At 39.1% G+C, this 15,574-nt stretch overlaps 1 protein-coding gene and 1 long non-coding RNA gene across 4 annotated transcripts in view; one reads left to right on the forward strand and one right to left on the reverse strand.

The window, feature by feature from the left end:
- The window catches only part of slc4a3 (solute carrier family 4 member 3), a 68,625-nt gene that overhangs the window by 31,170 nt on the left and 21,881 nt on the right, over positions 1-15,574 (forward strand). The window contains exons 5-8 of one of the 3 annotated variants that reach the window (XM_026947735.3): positions 1,524-1,705; positions 3,772-3,992; positions 11,584-11,726; positions 14,322-14,502. In XM_026947735.3, the coding sequence (XP_026803536.3) occupies positions 1,524-1,705; positions 3,772-3,992; positions 11,584-11,726; positions 14,322-14,502 (727 nt within the window). Of the gene's footprint in view, positions 1-1,523; positions 1,706-3,771; positions 3,993-7,571; positions 8,390-11,583; positions 11,727-14,321; positions 14,503-15,574 lie in introns of those variants that run through there. The other 2 variants (XM_053234302.1, XM_053234303.1) reach the window with 2 other exon arrangements.
- Positions 10,212-15,569, reverse strand: LOC128318404 (uncharacterized). Its single transcript, XR_008301793.1, has 3 exons — positions 15,415-15,569; positions 12,489-12,622; positions 10,212-11,687 (listed from the first exon to the last, which is right to left on the reverse strand). It is a non-coding gene; the product is annotated as an uncharacterized LOC128318404 (long non-coding RNA).

A 15,574-nucleotide genomic window follows, 5' to 3' on the forward strand; every position in this document is an offset into this window, starting at 1 on the left:
TTGACCTCCAAATTCCCCAGATCAATCTGATCGAGCATCTGTGGGATGTGCTGTACAAACAAGTCTGATCCATGGAGGCCCCACCTCACAACTTACAGGACATAAAGAATCTGCTGCTAACGTCTTGGTGTCGTATATCACAGGACACATTCCGAGGTCTTGTGGAGTCCATGTCCCGATGGGTCAGAGCTGTTTTGGTGGCGCAAGGGGGACCTACACAATATTAGGCAGGTTCAATGTTATGGCTGATCGGTGTGTATGTATGAGTGTATATATATATATATATATATATATATATATATATATATATATATATATATATATATATATGTTTATTTATTTAGTTATTTAAAAACCAAAAAAAAGCATATGCTGTAGAGCCCTAAAAGGAATGGGTTATAAGCTAAATGGTCAAGTCAAAATGCACCACTTCAGACCTTCTGTAAAAAACATAAAGAATGAACAAAAGTCATTTCTAGTAGCTATCAGCTATAAGAACGGTGAAAAATCTCAGATCTCATCTCTCCAACCAGTTAAACAGCAAACAGCAGAGAGATAATATATGATTCTGATCTGCTGACTGTGTGTGTGTGTGTTTGTGTATGTGGGTGTGGAAGTGAGACAAAGAATGAGTGACTGTGTGTATTCAGTTCAATTCAATTCAAGTTCAATTTTATTTGTATTGCACTTTTAACAATGGACATTGTCACAATAAAATCGCAGTATATATTTCTGTAAAATTGCAGTTTTACAGAAATTTATTTATTTATTTATTTATTTATATTCCGGCTATAAATTTTTAGTTTATTCCTAATAAGCAAACCAAAGGCGAGTGGGGCAAGGAAAAACTCCCAGAGTCATATAATTGTAGGTGCTAGCTTGGCGTTTGCTCTGGAGCTTGAGCTCCTCCAATATTTCAGATAAAAAATATTGACCTATTAGTGATCATAAACATGCTATGCTCAGGCATGAAGTCAGATATTTTATGAGAATGATTAGTTATGGCTTTGTTAAATAGAATTGGGTCTGCTTTGTTAACAAGAATGCTGTTACAAGACCCCCAATGAATTTCTCCAGTGAAGCTGCCACCCATGCATATAATATACAATTGTCTTGATTTCATGCATGTGTGTGTGTTGGGGGGATGTGAGTTTGTATGTGTGAGTATGTATGTATGAGTACTGAAGGTATGCAGGAGCTGGTGTATGACATTATGACATATCTGCTGGCTCTGTGTGTGTGTGTGTGTGTGTGTGTATGTGTGTGTGTGGATATGTGTGCAAGAGTGTATGAATTTGCACATATACTAAAGATATGCAACATATAGGTGTGTATGATATACCTGATGACTGTGTTTAGTGGAGTTGTGCAGGAAAGTGCTGACACAACAATGTGTTACACATATACAGATAAACATCTGCTGATTGCACACTGAAGATCTTACGTTACTTCTCAGTGTGTGTGTGTGTGAGAGAGCACAAGAGAGCAAGAAAGAGAGTTTAATGCATGTTGTCCTCTCTCAGTTTAGTTTGGGATGTGAGGGAGTGATGATGCCACCTGTTCCTCTCCCCACATTCCACGTGGAGAATGAGAGACCCCCGAGCCCAGAGCTGGCCATTACCAGAACCACAGAAGTACATGAGGAGGAAGAACATGACAAACAGGAAGAGGAAGAAGAGGAAGAGGATGAGGAAGCATCAAATAGGTAAGCAGAGACACAGCTCAACAAGCCATCACTGGCTGGTGTTTCATGCATTATGTAATACCCTGCTAATATTACCCATAATCCAACTTTAGTATATAGGGTATCACAGGCTAAAGAACCCCTGAGACAAAACCAATATCTACTGTAACTTTTGCAGAAACCACAAATCTCCATAAACAGAACATTGTCAATGATACATTTGAATGGTGAATAATTTATATTAGCCTTAGAAATTTCAGTCACACTTATTTCTTAATACGTCTTTATACACTGAAGAAATCTTGCACCAGTTGGATCTGTCATGCTGAAGTCATGCTGTTTCACAGGATACCACAGCACCGTTGAATTCTCGAATCTGATTGGTCAGAAAGGGTTGATTAATTTTCTGTAACTCTCCGGCAGGCTGCAAGACAAATCACAAGTGTCTATTAATGTGATCATTCTAATACGTTATCATTTATATGGTAACGGCTAATTTATAGTGACTTGTATGGCGAATGCTTCACATAAACAGACTTAAAAAGTGTGTAATTGTTGATATGGTGAAGTTTTCTGTAAGAAGACATTTAATTAGCCTTTTTGTAAGAACTCTCCAGTATCAGCTGTTCTTTTAAATTTTCATGACAGAGGGCTTTACGGTTTCTTAGTAACATAACAAGCTGTATTTTTTGTCTTATTAACTTTGTGAAAAAGGTAAAAAAGTTAGCCTGGTGAAGGAACGACCATTTACAGCTGTTATAGATTAAGTAATAACAGGAACTAACTTGTTTTCTGGACATTTGATAAAATGTATAACGTGATTCACAAACTGTGTGTTGGCAAATTGCTGTGGTATAAGAGGTATAAGAAGAGTAAAACAGTCCTGAACATGCTGTTTTTGGAAAATAATCTTTGGGCTGGTAACAATAACTCCGCTTCACATCAGGCTGCATCATACCACCCTATACTCATACCAGTATGCCTTGAGAGTTTTATTAATCACTTAGATTTCAATTTTTTGGTTCATCCAATTAATTAATATTCAATATTGGTGATGTTAGTGAAAGTTTGCTAGTTAGCTAATGTTAAATATTATTATATATTGTTATTTTGGCCCATATATTGAAACCATAAAAATGTAAATTAAAGTTATTATTACTATTTTTGTTAACATTAGTATGTGTTAATTTGTCTCACTGTATTGTGATAAGAGACTGCATTTAGTTATACAATCTTACAATAAGATGTACTTTTACAATCAAGACTATTTTTGTTAACATTAGTATGTGTTAATTTGTCTCACTGTATTGTGATAAGAGACTGCATTTAGTTATACAATCTTACAATAAGATGTTACATAAGATGCTTCAGTTACACAACTGTTTTCTCTATAATTTAGAAAATACATCTCCCTTTAATTATGGAAAGAAACACAAAAGATCTAACTGTTGAGCATGCACATTTGAACATGATCCTTTTGTAGACATTTAGCAAAATTTAAATATTTCTGTATAAATCAGTGTGAAATTTAGTAATGCTCCAGAGATGTACTGTGCATGTGATATGTTTGCACATGGCATGCACAATATAAATAATTTGTAAAATGATAAATAATGCACTAGAAGAAACAGAGATCGAGTCCCTCCATTGCTGCTTATGTGCTCCCTATAATGGCTTTTAGAAAAGCATTCACAAATCTGGAAGGTTTAAACTGGTGCACAGAAAATTAGCATGTGAAATAAAGAGCATGATGGTGTACTACTGGAGCTGAAGAAAGGAAGAAATGGCTTTGCTGGGACAAGGGATGCACTGGCAAATTTATACTAGAGCTCCCTCTGCTGGCTGACTGAGATTCTGTACAAAATCTGAAAGATGCTGAACAGCCAGAGAAAGATTTGTGTTAATTTGATTTTTAAGCACACATGTGAACAACAGCAGATAGTTTACAGTACTTTACTTTTTGTGAGTGTTATGCCCTGAAGGCTTTTTCAAATTATTTGACAAGAAAGTGTGCATCAGAAATGTTGTAAGAAAGCTGTTTGCCTTTTGTCCTTGTGTTCTGAATAAGCTGTGTCTTTGCTCTACAGGTTTAGTCCATCATTAGAGCTGACCAGTGTCCCCACACGGGCCTGGTTCTGCCGGAAACCTGTCCACCGGCTGAGCGGAGCCCAGCGCACCAACTACGACCTGAGAGAACGCATTTGCATCGGCAGCATGACTGCCATGGAGACAGCCGTTTATCAGAAAGTGCCCACAGACGAAGCAGAGGCTCAGATGCTCGCCACTGTTGACCTGGATGACATGAAGAGTAAGAGCGGCAGTGTGGGGTTTGCAGGTTACAATATTTGTGCTGCATTAGCGGCTGGTTGTTCTTAGAATAGGGGAAGCACAGATGTCTGTTAATGAAATATATACATATCTACACATCAGTGTGTGTTCTTTTTTATCTATTTCATCTGTTGGTCTGGCCTCCTGTTTAATTCTCAGTACTGCAGCTCTGAACTCTTTCTCTGACTAGGTGTCAATACACTATATGGCCAAAAGTGAACACCTGACCATCACACCTATGTGTGGCTCTTCCCCAAACTGTTGCCGCAAAGTTTGAAGCACAGAATTGTATATTATGTCTTTGTATGCTGTAGCATTAAAATTTTCCTTCACTGGAACTAAGGGGCCCAAAAGTGCTCTAGCATGACAATGCCCCTGTGCACAAAACGAGCTCCATGAAGAAATGATTTGCCAAGGTTGGAGTGGAAAAACTCGAGTGGCCTGCACTGAGCCATCACCTCAATCCCACTGAAGACGTTTGTTATGAACTGGAATGCTGACTGCACCCTAGGCCTCCTCGCCTGAAAAAAGTAAAAAAGTGCATGACCTCACTAATGCTCTTGTGGATGAACAGGCAAATCCCCACAGCAATGTTTCAAAATCTAGTGGAAAGCCTTCCCAGAAGAGTGGAGGTTATTATAACAGCAAAAGGGGACTAAATCTGGAATCTGATGTTTAAAAGCACATATGGTTGTGATGGTCGAGTGTCCACAAACATTTGGCCATATAGTGTATGTGTAAGTTTGAGATGTTCATGTGGTCAAGTATGGTCAGGAATGTACATTACCATTTCTGTGATTGTCAGTTGGTTATGAGGTTCTGCCCCTCTGAGATATCTCCCAATCATCGTATGAAAAGCCATTCATCCTGTCCACTTCTGTTCACCCCCAGAGTCTGGGCGGGACACAAAATGATGTATAAAAAGCCTGTTGTCCAGTCAAAACACAGTGTACTTGAAGCTGTCTTAGGGTCCCAAAGAAGCTGTGTTTCACTGGGTTTCTATCCGCGCTGTTCGAGGGCTTCAAGATTGAAATGCAGGCTGTGCTGTCCACCGAAAGCGCTTTGCATTAAATGAATGAACAGCATGATATTGCTGTGAGATATTTGATCATTTGATTCACTAAAATATGGACTTTCACCAAAAAGAGTTTAATGTAATAGATACATTTCTACATTTAATATAGAAACATTTCATTACCGCATTTAATGAAATTTTAGGGCTTTCCATGTAGTCCTAAAGTAATCACCTGTGCTGTGATGCACTTCCATATAATAACATGACTGAATGGAGACAACAGTTACTTTTAAATGGGCTCTTCTGCAGTTTTTCAAGTACTTGGTACACTGAAAACTTTTTCTAGGTCTGCATCCAGACCAGGTCTGCCACTTGACGACCTCTGCCCTACAAGTTAGACAAGTGACAGCGCCATACATATTTTCACAGAAAATAAGCTATAAGTCTGGTTTTTTTTTACTTGGAATTGATTTTGAATTTGCTACTACAAATTTGTTGTAGTATTTAACTCATCGATTAGGTGGTTACATAACTAACTAACCACTACTCTCCACCCCAGAACCTCCAAAAAAAATCCTACTATTTTGAGTGGTATAGTTATGCAATGGGAAATGAACACAGCTACTCAACCTGGGATTAGTGTTTGGTGGAAGTGTGCTATTTGAGGCTTGCACTGGCTGCAGTTTGGATGGGTCATTTTGTGAACGCCTGCTGTGTGCATATCCATACTCATAAATGTGTTTTTGTAGAGAGCAGGACCAGGGTCACTGCAGAACTAAACCAACAGTGGTCCGGCATCAGGCCAGTTTTACTCAAACTCCATTAAAAATTGTAGTAAACAAGTCCTGACATGTAGAAATATGGTTGGGATCACTGGGACTGGGATGTGAGTTCCCTGTTATTTTTCCAGCAATTATCCTTAATAAAATCTGCTTAATTGAGCGTAAGGCATGAGAAAACAAACCACGGATTACTCCTCCTAGCTTTAGTGCATGGCATCAGGAAGCAGTCAGTAAGCTTCAGGAGGACATAGAAGTACAGGATGCCCAATGTAGTTGTCAGGGATTTGGTTAGAGCTTTTGGGTAATCTCTCTGAAACCAGCAATCATAAGACATCATCTTTCTTTTCTCAAAAGACCGTGCAGTGCCTGTAATAACATGTTTTCCAATGGTTAAAGCTCCTGTTGGCATCTTTTTCCACATGATGTTTGGGAGAACTATGTTCATCTTTATCTCTGTTCCTGTTCTGCATGGGATGTCTAGTGACTTAAAATGGCTCTAGTGAATTGGATTTAAACAGACCTGTGGTTGTCTAAGTAAGCATTAATTTAGATACAATATAACTTATTGCTTTTTACAGATAAAATTATTAGTCATTTATTACATGTCATTAAACTTACCATGACTTATTAATAATCTTTTTTTATTCATGTCATTATGGCACATTTTTATAACTAACATATATTCAAAACAGCAAGATGACACATAGTTACATTGTAAGTAAACTTAATCATTAACCTATTCATGTTCATTAACATGTTCACTGAGCCAGGGCGGGGTGAGCGGCACGTCTAAGTAAGAGCTGGGAACATGGTCCTGAGGCTATAATTAACATAGTCATTCTAATTGATTAACCTTAACAACACTTCCTGTAGTGAATCACAGATTTGGGCCTGCACTGGAACAAGCAACTTCATTTTGGTCCTGCACAGAGAGGGAGGCCTGTCAATACCCACACCAACCTCTACACCCATTATCACTCTCCCATGTTAATTATTTTAACATTAATGTCCTTATAGTGCATGTCAGGACAGATGCACTACAGTTCTGGTAGTTTCATTCAAGTTGAAGTGTGTCAAGTCGAGTGTGTTGAAATCTTCTGGTGTCCGTCTTTACTATTTTCAGACAGCATTAAGATAAATCAACTAATGATACATGATATGGATATTTTTCCATAATCAAATTTTTATTCTCCTGATATCAAGTAATTTTATGAACTGCATTTCTCTTTATTTTGTAAGAACTGATTATGAATGAAGTTGGAAATACCTTATTTTGGCATGTTATTTTGATGTATACATGAAATGTGTGGAGTACATAAGCGCATTTCAGGTAACAGTGTGTCAGAGATGGGAGCGGTTTCCATGGAGACCCGTGATGTAGAGACAGTGTTCCCTAATGTGAGGCTCCATGCGTCTGGACGTTGTTTGACTAAGTGTGATGTATCAGCCGACGCCTCCATCTGATGCTCAGCTGGCGAAGCCACTTATCGTGCGCTCATCGTATATCAGGCTACTCGGCATCATCAGCTTCTTTCTGTCCTGCTGCTGTTTCTGCTGCTGCTTTGGACAGCCACCTGGGAGCCCCCACAAGCTGACATTGCTCTAGGCCTCTGACTCACACTATTGAGTCTGGAAAAGCAGGGGGGCTGAAAACAGGACAACACTCTAGCATTGAGACAAGCAATTTTATCCATGGACTGCTGCACAATCAATCAGTGCTGTCATGGAAATCAGACAGGGAGCCAATAGGTTGTGTTGGACTAAAAAAAGTAGATGAGTTGTTTTTGGCAAATCATTGGGCATCTCCAGTGTCCTGGCTACTCACTTACATGGAAGAAATGCTGCCTACCCAGGAAGCCAGATCCTCTTCTTAGAAGCTTTCATCAATCGAGAAAAGCCTTATTTGAGCAAATTAGTTGTATTATACAGGATCAGGCTTATCAAACAAAGGTGGAATGCCAACTAAACACATTGGGAAGAGCAATTTCTTCTTTATTTTGCTTTCTACAGACTTTTTTATGCTGTATTTTATTGTTTACTTTTTCTTTGAATGAGGCATCTCTCTGCTGACGACAGGATATATGTAGCATTGTAGCACTCCCACTGGAATATACTCCCACTCGAACTCCACCCAGTGGATATAGAGGATCTACGAGGCTTAGTGTTCCATCACTGCTGGTGGAGCCAGGCTTGCTGCGTCCATCTCGCTCCGGATGGTCAAAGTTACAGCTCTTAACGGACGTCCAGAGCACTAGGTTGTATAAATATCAACAACTCTGAGCAGTAGTCAACAAGTGAAGCACATTCTGGATGAAAGGATCCCACCAGTCCAGGGTGGGGTGGAAACATTGGGCATGGAGATAACAGATATGGTGCAGGACCAAGTAGGTGCTAGAGCTGAACCACAAGAGAATCCAAAGGAGATGAATGATGAGAAAGGACAAAATGGAGAAGACGAGTATCCTGGAATCTTCCATGTGGATGGGTTTGAAGACTTTGAAGAGTTTGTTCTGGATTTTGATGACTATGACCTTCTGGAGTCCATCCACAGTCACCTGAACTCTCCTGTTGAACCTGTCCGTGAGTACCGTCAACAACATGGTTTGTGAGGCAGCTGGGGGGCCTTAGACCACATATTTATCCCCAGTGGCTTTGCAGGACACTAACGTTACTGGGAGAGCCTATCCAGTGCTTGATTACTCTCAGGTTATATGAAAACCGTATGCTTTTAGAAAAAAGTGCTATATTCCTCAGGCATTCTTTGGATAGGTACCATTTATGAGTTCCTCCAGATCACAGGTTCCCAACTCTGGTCCTGGAGTACCCCTGTCTTCACATTTTAGTGTTTTCCCAGCTCTACCTCTGCTCACTAAGTGAATGGAAATTAGCTGATTAGTAGAATAAGGTGTTTTTGAAACAGGAAAAACACTAATATGTGTAAGATAGGTGGTACTACAGGACAAAGGTTGGAAACCTGTGCTCTAGAGGTACAAACAAAAGAACCATTAAGTGTGATAGATGGAACATTTCTGAAGCATAAAGACCTGTTAAAAAGTCAACAATATGCCAAAATGACTGGTATTTTCCATGTAATGTGTTCCAGTAGCTTTTTCTGTTTAGCTGATTGTGCAATGTGAAGGCATCCTCTACTCTGTGGAAACCCCACATTGGAAATTGATCAATGGGAATTTTGAAATCAAATGTTTTATTGATTCTCCTAGGGGAAACACAAGCTAATTAACGTAAAGCCTAGGCCTCGCAAACAGCTCACTGATGTTAACTGAAGTAGGGCCCGTGGTGATGTGCTGTCGAAATAGTGGGGAAAGCTATTGAACAGGCAGCTCATCCCATTCACACACAAACACACACAGACCCATGCACACTCACAGACACACAGCCGTAGGCCAGTCCTGTTCAGCATCCAACTCAGTGAGACATGAGCACATTCCATTGACTGATGCTAGTGCTTTCGCCATGAACATTTCAGAAGATTTTGACATAAATGCAGTTGAATTGTTGGATCATGATAATAACAATTCTGCATACAAAATTTGTATACATCAAGATAAAGTAAATGTTGGGAGCCCAGTAATGCTTTCAAAGTAATCAATCTTCCAGAAACTTTTGGCAACCAAGTAGTCTTTGAACACTTGCCAGGAAACAAGAAGTCTCTGTTTGAACAGCAAAGGCGTCCTTGGTTTTGTCATTGATGTCAGCAGCTCCTGGGCTTCTACGTCTCAGCACTTATCCAATGGTTGAGCTCCTCTGCTCTATCTGACAGGACACCCCTGTTTGTGTGACAGTCAGTCTGTCTGGAGAACTTCCCTGCCTGTCTGCCCTATCCATCTCTGAGTAACGATCCAGAAACAGCCTTGGTCTCAAGTCCAAGTTCAGATTCCACACGGTTGTCTGCTCCACAGAATGCAACTGTAGTGTTTCATAACATGATAAAATTACTACCACGATTCCTTTGACAAGACTCCTCTTAATTTATCTGTTTATATGGAACTCAAGCGGACAGTTCTACTGCTATAGTCTGTATCCATAAACCATTTTGTTTTATAGTTTTGATCCCAAAATGTTTAAATCATTTGAGTAAACTCAATAACTTGCTTTATTAGTGTAGCATATAAAATATATATAGTGTTAGATAACAGTGTATACTCAAGCTTTGTTCACACAGCAGAGCAAATGTGTTTTATTTTTTTTTTAATCCAGTTTTTCGACTAGATGTCCACATTGCAAATTAGAAGTAATAAAAACCAATTTGGATAGCACGGTTGCTCAGAGTATAGCATGGCCACCTCACACCTCCAGGGTACACAGTTTGATCTTGTATGGAGATTCACGTTCTTGGTGTGTGTGACTGTGGGTTTCCTCTGGGTTCTCTGGTTTCCTCTCACCTCCCAATAACATGTGTGATGCCTTGCAATGGACTGGTGTCCCATTCAGGCTGTATTCCCACCTCTTACCCACTGTTTCTGCAATAGACTCCAGATTCACTTCAACCCTGATCAAGATAAAGCGTTTACTTAAAAGGAATAAATGAAGGAATGAATGCAAAATTGAATGCAAAGTTGTTTGATCATAGTCACATTTGCTTGCATGTACACCTTGGTTGCTAATACCAATGACGCTGACCCACATAGTGAGTAGTATGAGGCAATCAAATGTTAGCTAGTTAGCTAGCTATCAACATTTGGGCAAGATTTGGGCAATGTAACATAAGGTCAATGTCCATTGAAGATCCAAGTACTCATCTGTCATCATTCACATTCATCCAGTTTTGCATCCATGTTGTTCTTCTTCTTGCCAGTTTCTTCCTGCTTAATTCAGATATGCCAAAATATCTGACTTAACCTTTTGGTCTGAACATACTCTCTGTCTATATATACACGTTTCTACACAGCATACACTATATACTTTAATAATAAAACACATAACCTGATAAGCAGGATTTGAAAAAAGAGAGTGAATTAGTTTATATGAGCTATAGCCTATTATAGAGGGCCTTCAAACAATTCTAGAGTGGGTTTAATATGCAGTTATGGCTCGAGTTGGTTTCACCCTCTAACATTTTCACTCAACTTGGCCTGAAATCTTTTTTTCAGGACTGCTGCTCTGCTACCACACCAGCTCACGCAGAGTCCAGCCAAAAGGCATGGCTGCTATGTTTGTCAGGAGTCTCCCTGTGTAAAAAGGAGCGAAGTTAGGAATGAGTGGACTCTGGGGTTTGGGGGAGATTGTTTGAGGGTTGGACTGGAGTTATAGATCTCAGGGTCAGAAATACAGGGAACAGAATGTAGTTGAAGAAAGAGGAACAGAATTTTACTTTTGTTTATGGCACGTCCTGCAGCTACTGTGACAACCTAAAACAGCAAGGGTCTATTGTGGCCTGGCATGGCCTGATGCCTCAGGCCCCTCAGCTCTCTGCTACTGGGAGAATGCATGACTTTGGGCCTTCAATTATCCCAAATTTAATAAGAACCTTGGTTTGTGGGTTGAAGTGATATAATATTAAATCAGAGCCAGTTTTTGGAGAAGCCTGTGGCTTTAACCGCACAAAATAATTCGTTCTGCCTTGTAGATTCCTTTGGCCAACAGTGACTATGTTTCTCTGTTCACTAATCTGTGTTCTTTTGCTCAAGTGAAAGCTTTAATTAAATAATCTTTCAGTCAAAACATGTTTATAATGAGAACATTTATGGTGTTACCACTAACATGCTTATTTTTTTCCTCATTTCATTTGCTTTAAACTTTATGCTTGTTTGCAGGTCACCGGTTTGAAGACAATCCTGGAGTAAGACGACACCTGGTCAAGAAGTCATCTCGTTGTCAGGTTTCTCGGGCAAACAATGGCTCTCCTTCTCTGTCTAGCCTGAAGAAGAGGAAGAAGATGGACAAAAAGACCCATGAGGTAAGATTGTGTACCAAGCACAAGGACACAGTCTAGCACCACTGTACTGAGCAACGTTTCTATGGACATAATCACATAATAACAGGAAGGCTTTAAAAGAGAAAAGAAAGGCAAAAATAATTTCACAAATTTATCTCATAAGCACACAATTTTATATTCAAATATAGAGTTTCATGAAAGACATAAAATCTGATAGTAGAAACAGACTAATTTTATCAGTAAATATTTATAATGCTTCCTTGTAATAATAGCGTCCTGTTTTAAGGTTCTCTGATGTTTATGCCAGTAATATGGAGCAATGTCTCTGAGGACAAACTTTCCCCAGTCAGAATGAAACTGAGGTCCAAACAGCTGCATTGTATAGTATAATAGATTATATGTGATGATACATGATATGAAGGCAGTTTATGAAGGACTTCTTTATAAATAAACACCCATCGGGGTGCTGTTTTTTTCCACTGAGATGGTCATCTCACTTTCTGTATAAAACAGTGTGATGATATATTTACCACTGGTTATAAACATGAGAGCTGAATGATAAACAGCATTAAGAGCTAGGAGGACAGAGATGACAGCAAGCATGTAAATTATATGTCCATAGCCAGGAATGGAATAAGATTGTATGGGGGAAGTCAAAATAAGCATTGTTTCAGCCTCGAATTTTAAATAGATTTTATATGTTTTTTTTTTTTTTTTACAAGAGAGTATATAGCACAAATTTTAAGGTAATGATTAGCATTTTCTACAATACAAGAACTGTACCATAGTGTTGTTGAATTCTTGATTCTGATTGGCTGGAAGGTGTTTTGACAGTAATTCTGGTTGCAAGACAAATAATGTTGTGGTTTCTGTTGTAACAGGTAATTCACAGGGACTTGTAGGGTGGACTTGTATGCCTAATAAAAAGAAATTGAAACATATGTTGTTATTTAACAAAGAAAACATCTATCTGTTCATATGGTGAGGCTTTTTGAGGAGATTTTTTTTTGAGGAGTTTATTTAACATTTATATAAGGAGTCTCCAGTGTCAGCAATTTGTAATGGTAAGCAAGTTTTCTGCCATGGGAGAGTATGCAGGACAGAGGAGGTTGCACATTCCGGTTTCTTGGTAACATGACAAGCTGTGTGGCTTTTCTTTATTCAAGAGAAAGAGTAAGTGAGCCGGATGAGGGAATGACTGTTTATAGCTGATATAACATAAAAGAGAACTAAATTGACTTAAGGACATTCCACAACATTAAATGTAACGTTAAATGTTTAATGTATAAATGTCAAAAAGTAGGTGGTCTCATTCATCAGTAAATTAAAATGGCCATTGTGGGCAAATTACTTCAGTATAAGAGGGAAAAAAACACTTTAGGTATACTGTCATTGGCAAATAATCAACAACAGCAAACCCCTTTGTGTTTTTTTTTTAAATTTCATAATACATAATTCAACCCCTTAACATTAAGACAACGATTATATTAATGATATAAAATATAATAGGACTTCACATCTCGATGTACTTGGGTATTGGGTAACTAGTACCTCAGTGTGTAATCAAAACTGGTGGCCCATTTCATCTGAACTCATCTCATTCAAATATGGCTGCAAAAACACAGCCACAACTCCACCATAATGAGACCATATCTCAAACATGATATGGACCAGGACTTGACTTTTGAGCCAAAATTGAAGTGCTGGATGAAAATTGAAATTGGATATGGTTTGTTGCATAATTTGGGACATTTTTGGCCTAGATTTCAAAGCTTGTAAACCTTATGTGGCTGCTTACAGTTGGATCATTTTTGGTCAATAAAACACTTGCCATTGCCATAACTGACGCTTATGGGTCTGAACTCAACCATATCTGCCTCAACCATAATTGTCTTTTTATATTTCTTAAATCCCTAACATCTTTAGCATAAGATGAAATTAACTAATTAAGAAAACTATTCCCCTGCTCCTTTTACACTGAAATGTGTGATCCCTGATAAAAGGAAAGTTCCAGGGCTCAATAATAAATATATCTGTAATACACTGATAACTGTCTCACTGATCCATCTCCCTATGGAGATTTTAACTCTTTATCCTCACCGGTTTCTTCAAAGCAAAGCAAAATCAATATTTGTACGTTGTTGTGTTAATAGAGACTATAACTCGCAGAAAACAGCTCCCTGGCCTTTGCCTGGCCCTATTGATCTTGTCCCACTAGCACAACTTGTACTCCCCATCAGCAGTGTCTCTGACTCACTCAGATCTGACAAATGGATTAATTACACAAAATCTGCCCTTAGTCACAAGCTAAACCTCATTTAACCCCACAGCCCGCCACACTGTTCATTTGTCAACACTTCCCATCAAACTGTGGCAAGCTGCTCAACCAGAGGAAGCTGGCTCCTCTCTGTAAGATGTGGGGGTCAAACAGTCACTGAAGAGTGCTGATTAGATTGTGTGCATGAGCAGGGAGAAATTTTACAGCACATGTTGAAATGCATACAGTACATACTGACTTCTAAAAAGAAATCTGGACAGAAATAGTCAGAATAGGCAGAATTGGTTGGTGGTTATGATCTGTGAAAGTCATTTATGATGTGACTCTGGCATCTTTAGGTCTTTGTAGAGCTAAATGAGCTGATTATGGACAAGAATCAGGAGATGCGCTGGAAGGAGACGGCTCGCTGGATCAAGTTTGAGGAGGATGTTGAGGAAGATACGGACCGCTGGGGCAAACCTCACGTGGCCTCGCTGTCCTTCCGGAGCCTGCTTGAGCTCCGCAGGACCATCACACATGGTATGTGTACATCACCAGGTCCATGATATAAGCCTTTTTACACATTCTGAGTATAGTGTGATGTGTTCATGTTATACACTATCTTGCACAAACTGATTGAAAGGTATCACTGTGCATTGCAGACATGGTTGTGTAATTGTATTTCACTATATGACATCTGACCATCATGCCCATGTGTGGGCCTTTCCCAAACTGTTGCCACAAAAATGGAGGCACAGAATTGTCTAGAATGTTTGTGTGCTGTAGCTTTAAGATTTCCATCTACTGGAACTAAGGGGCCCAAATATGTTCTAGCATTACAGTGCCCCTGTACACAAAATGATGTCCATAAAGTCATGGTTTGCCAAGGTTGGTGTGGAAGAACTTGAGTGGTTGGAACAGAGCACTGACCTCAACCCCACTGAAAACCTTTGGGATGAATTTAAATGCCGGCTGCACACCGGGCCTCACCCAACATCAATACCTGCTTCACCAATTCTCTTATGGCTGAACGAGCCACAGCCACATTCCAAAATATAGCATAAGCCTTCCCAGAGTGGATGCTGTTATAGGAATGGGAATGGGATGTTCAATGATCAAAAATGATTGTGATGTTTAAGTGTCCACATACCTTTGGCCATATAGTGTAGTAGATAGGAGGTCTAAGATCTAATATCTATCAAAGGCTCAACAATGAAACTGTTACAGTTGAACAATGCAGTATATCACCAGGTCTCAACAGCATAATAAGAATGATGTAGGGCAATCTATTACACATATGCTTAAGGCAGATTGACACCTGTATTCACAATTTCAAAAGTCTTTGAAGTTCATAATGGTCTACTGGGTTCATGTTGTTCTTCTTCTAAATACCAAACATAGTAACAGAAAAGTTGTAATGCTTTCTTTAAAACCATAAAACACTAAACTTACAATTCTGTTGTCTGCCGTTTTTGTAAGTTCTTCTTTGATTGGACATTGTGTTCCTACCAAGGTAGGAAGGGTGTGATTGCACAAGCATATTGCGACATTTCCAGTGTCTATATCTTGGATATCATTATGACAGTAACATGGTTGATCTTCCATTTTTTCA

The sequence above is a fragment of the Pangasianodon hypophthalmus genome, chromosome 5, assembly GCF_027358585.1.
Source record: "Pangasianodon hypophthalmus isolate fPanHyp1 chromosome 5, fPanHyp1.pri, whole genome shotgun sequence".
NCBI classification, from domain to species: domain Eukaryota; kingdom Metazoa; phylum Chordata; class Actinopteri; order Siluriformes; family Pangasiidae; genus Pangasianodon; species Pangasianodon hypophthalmus.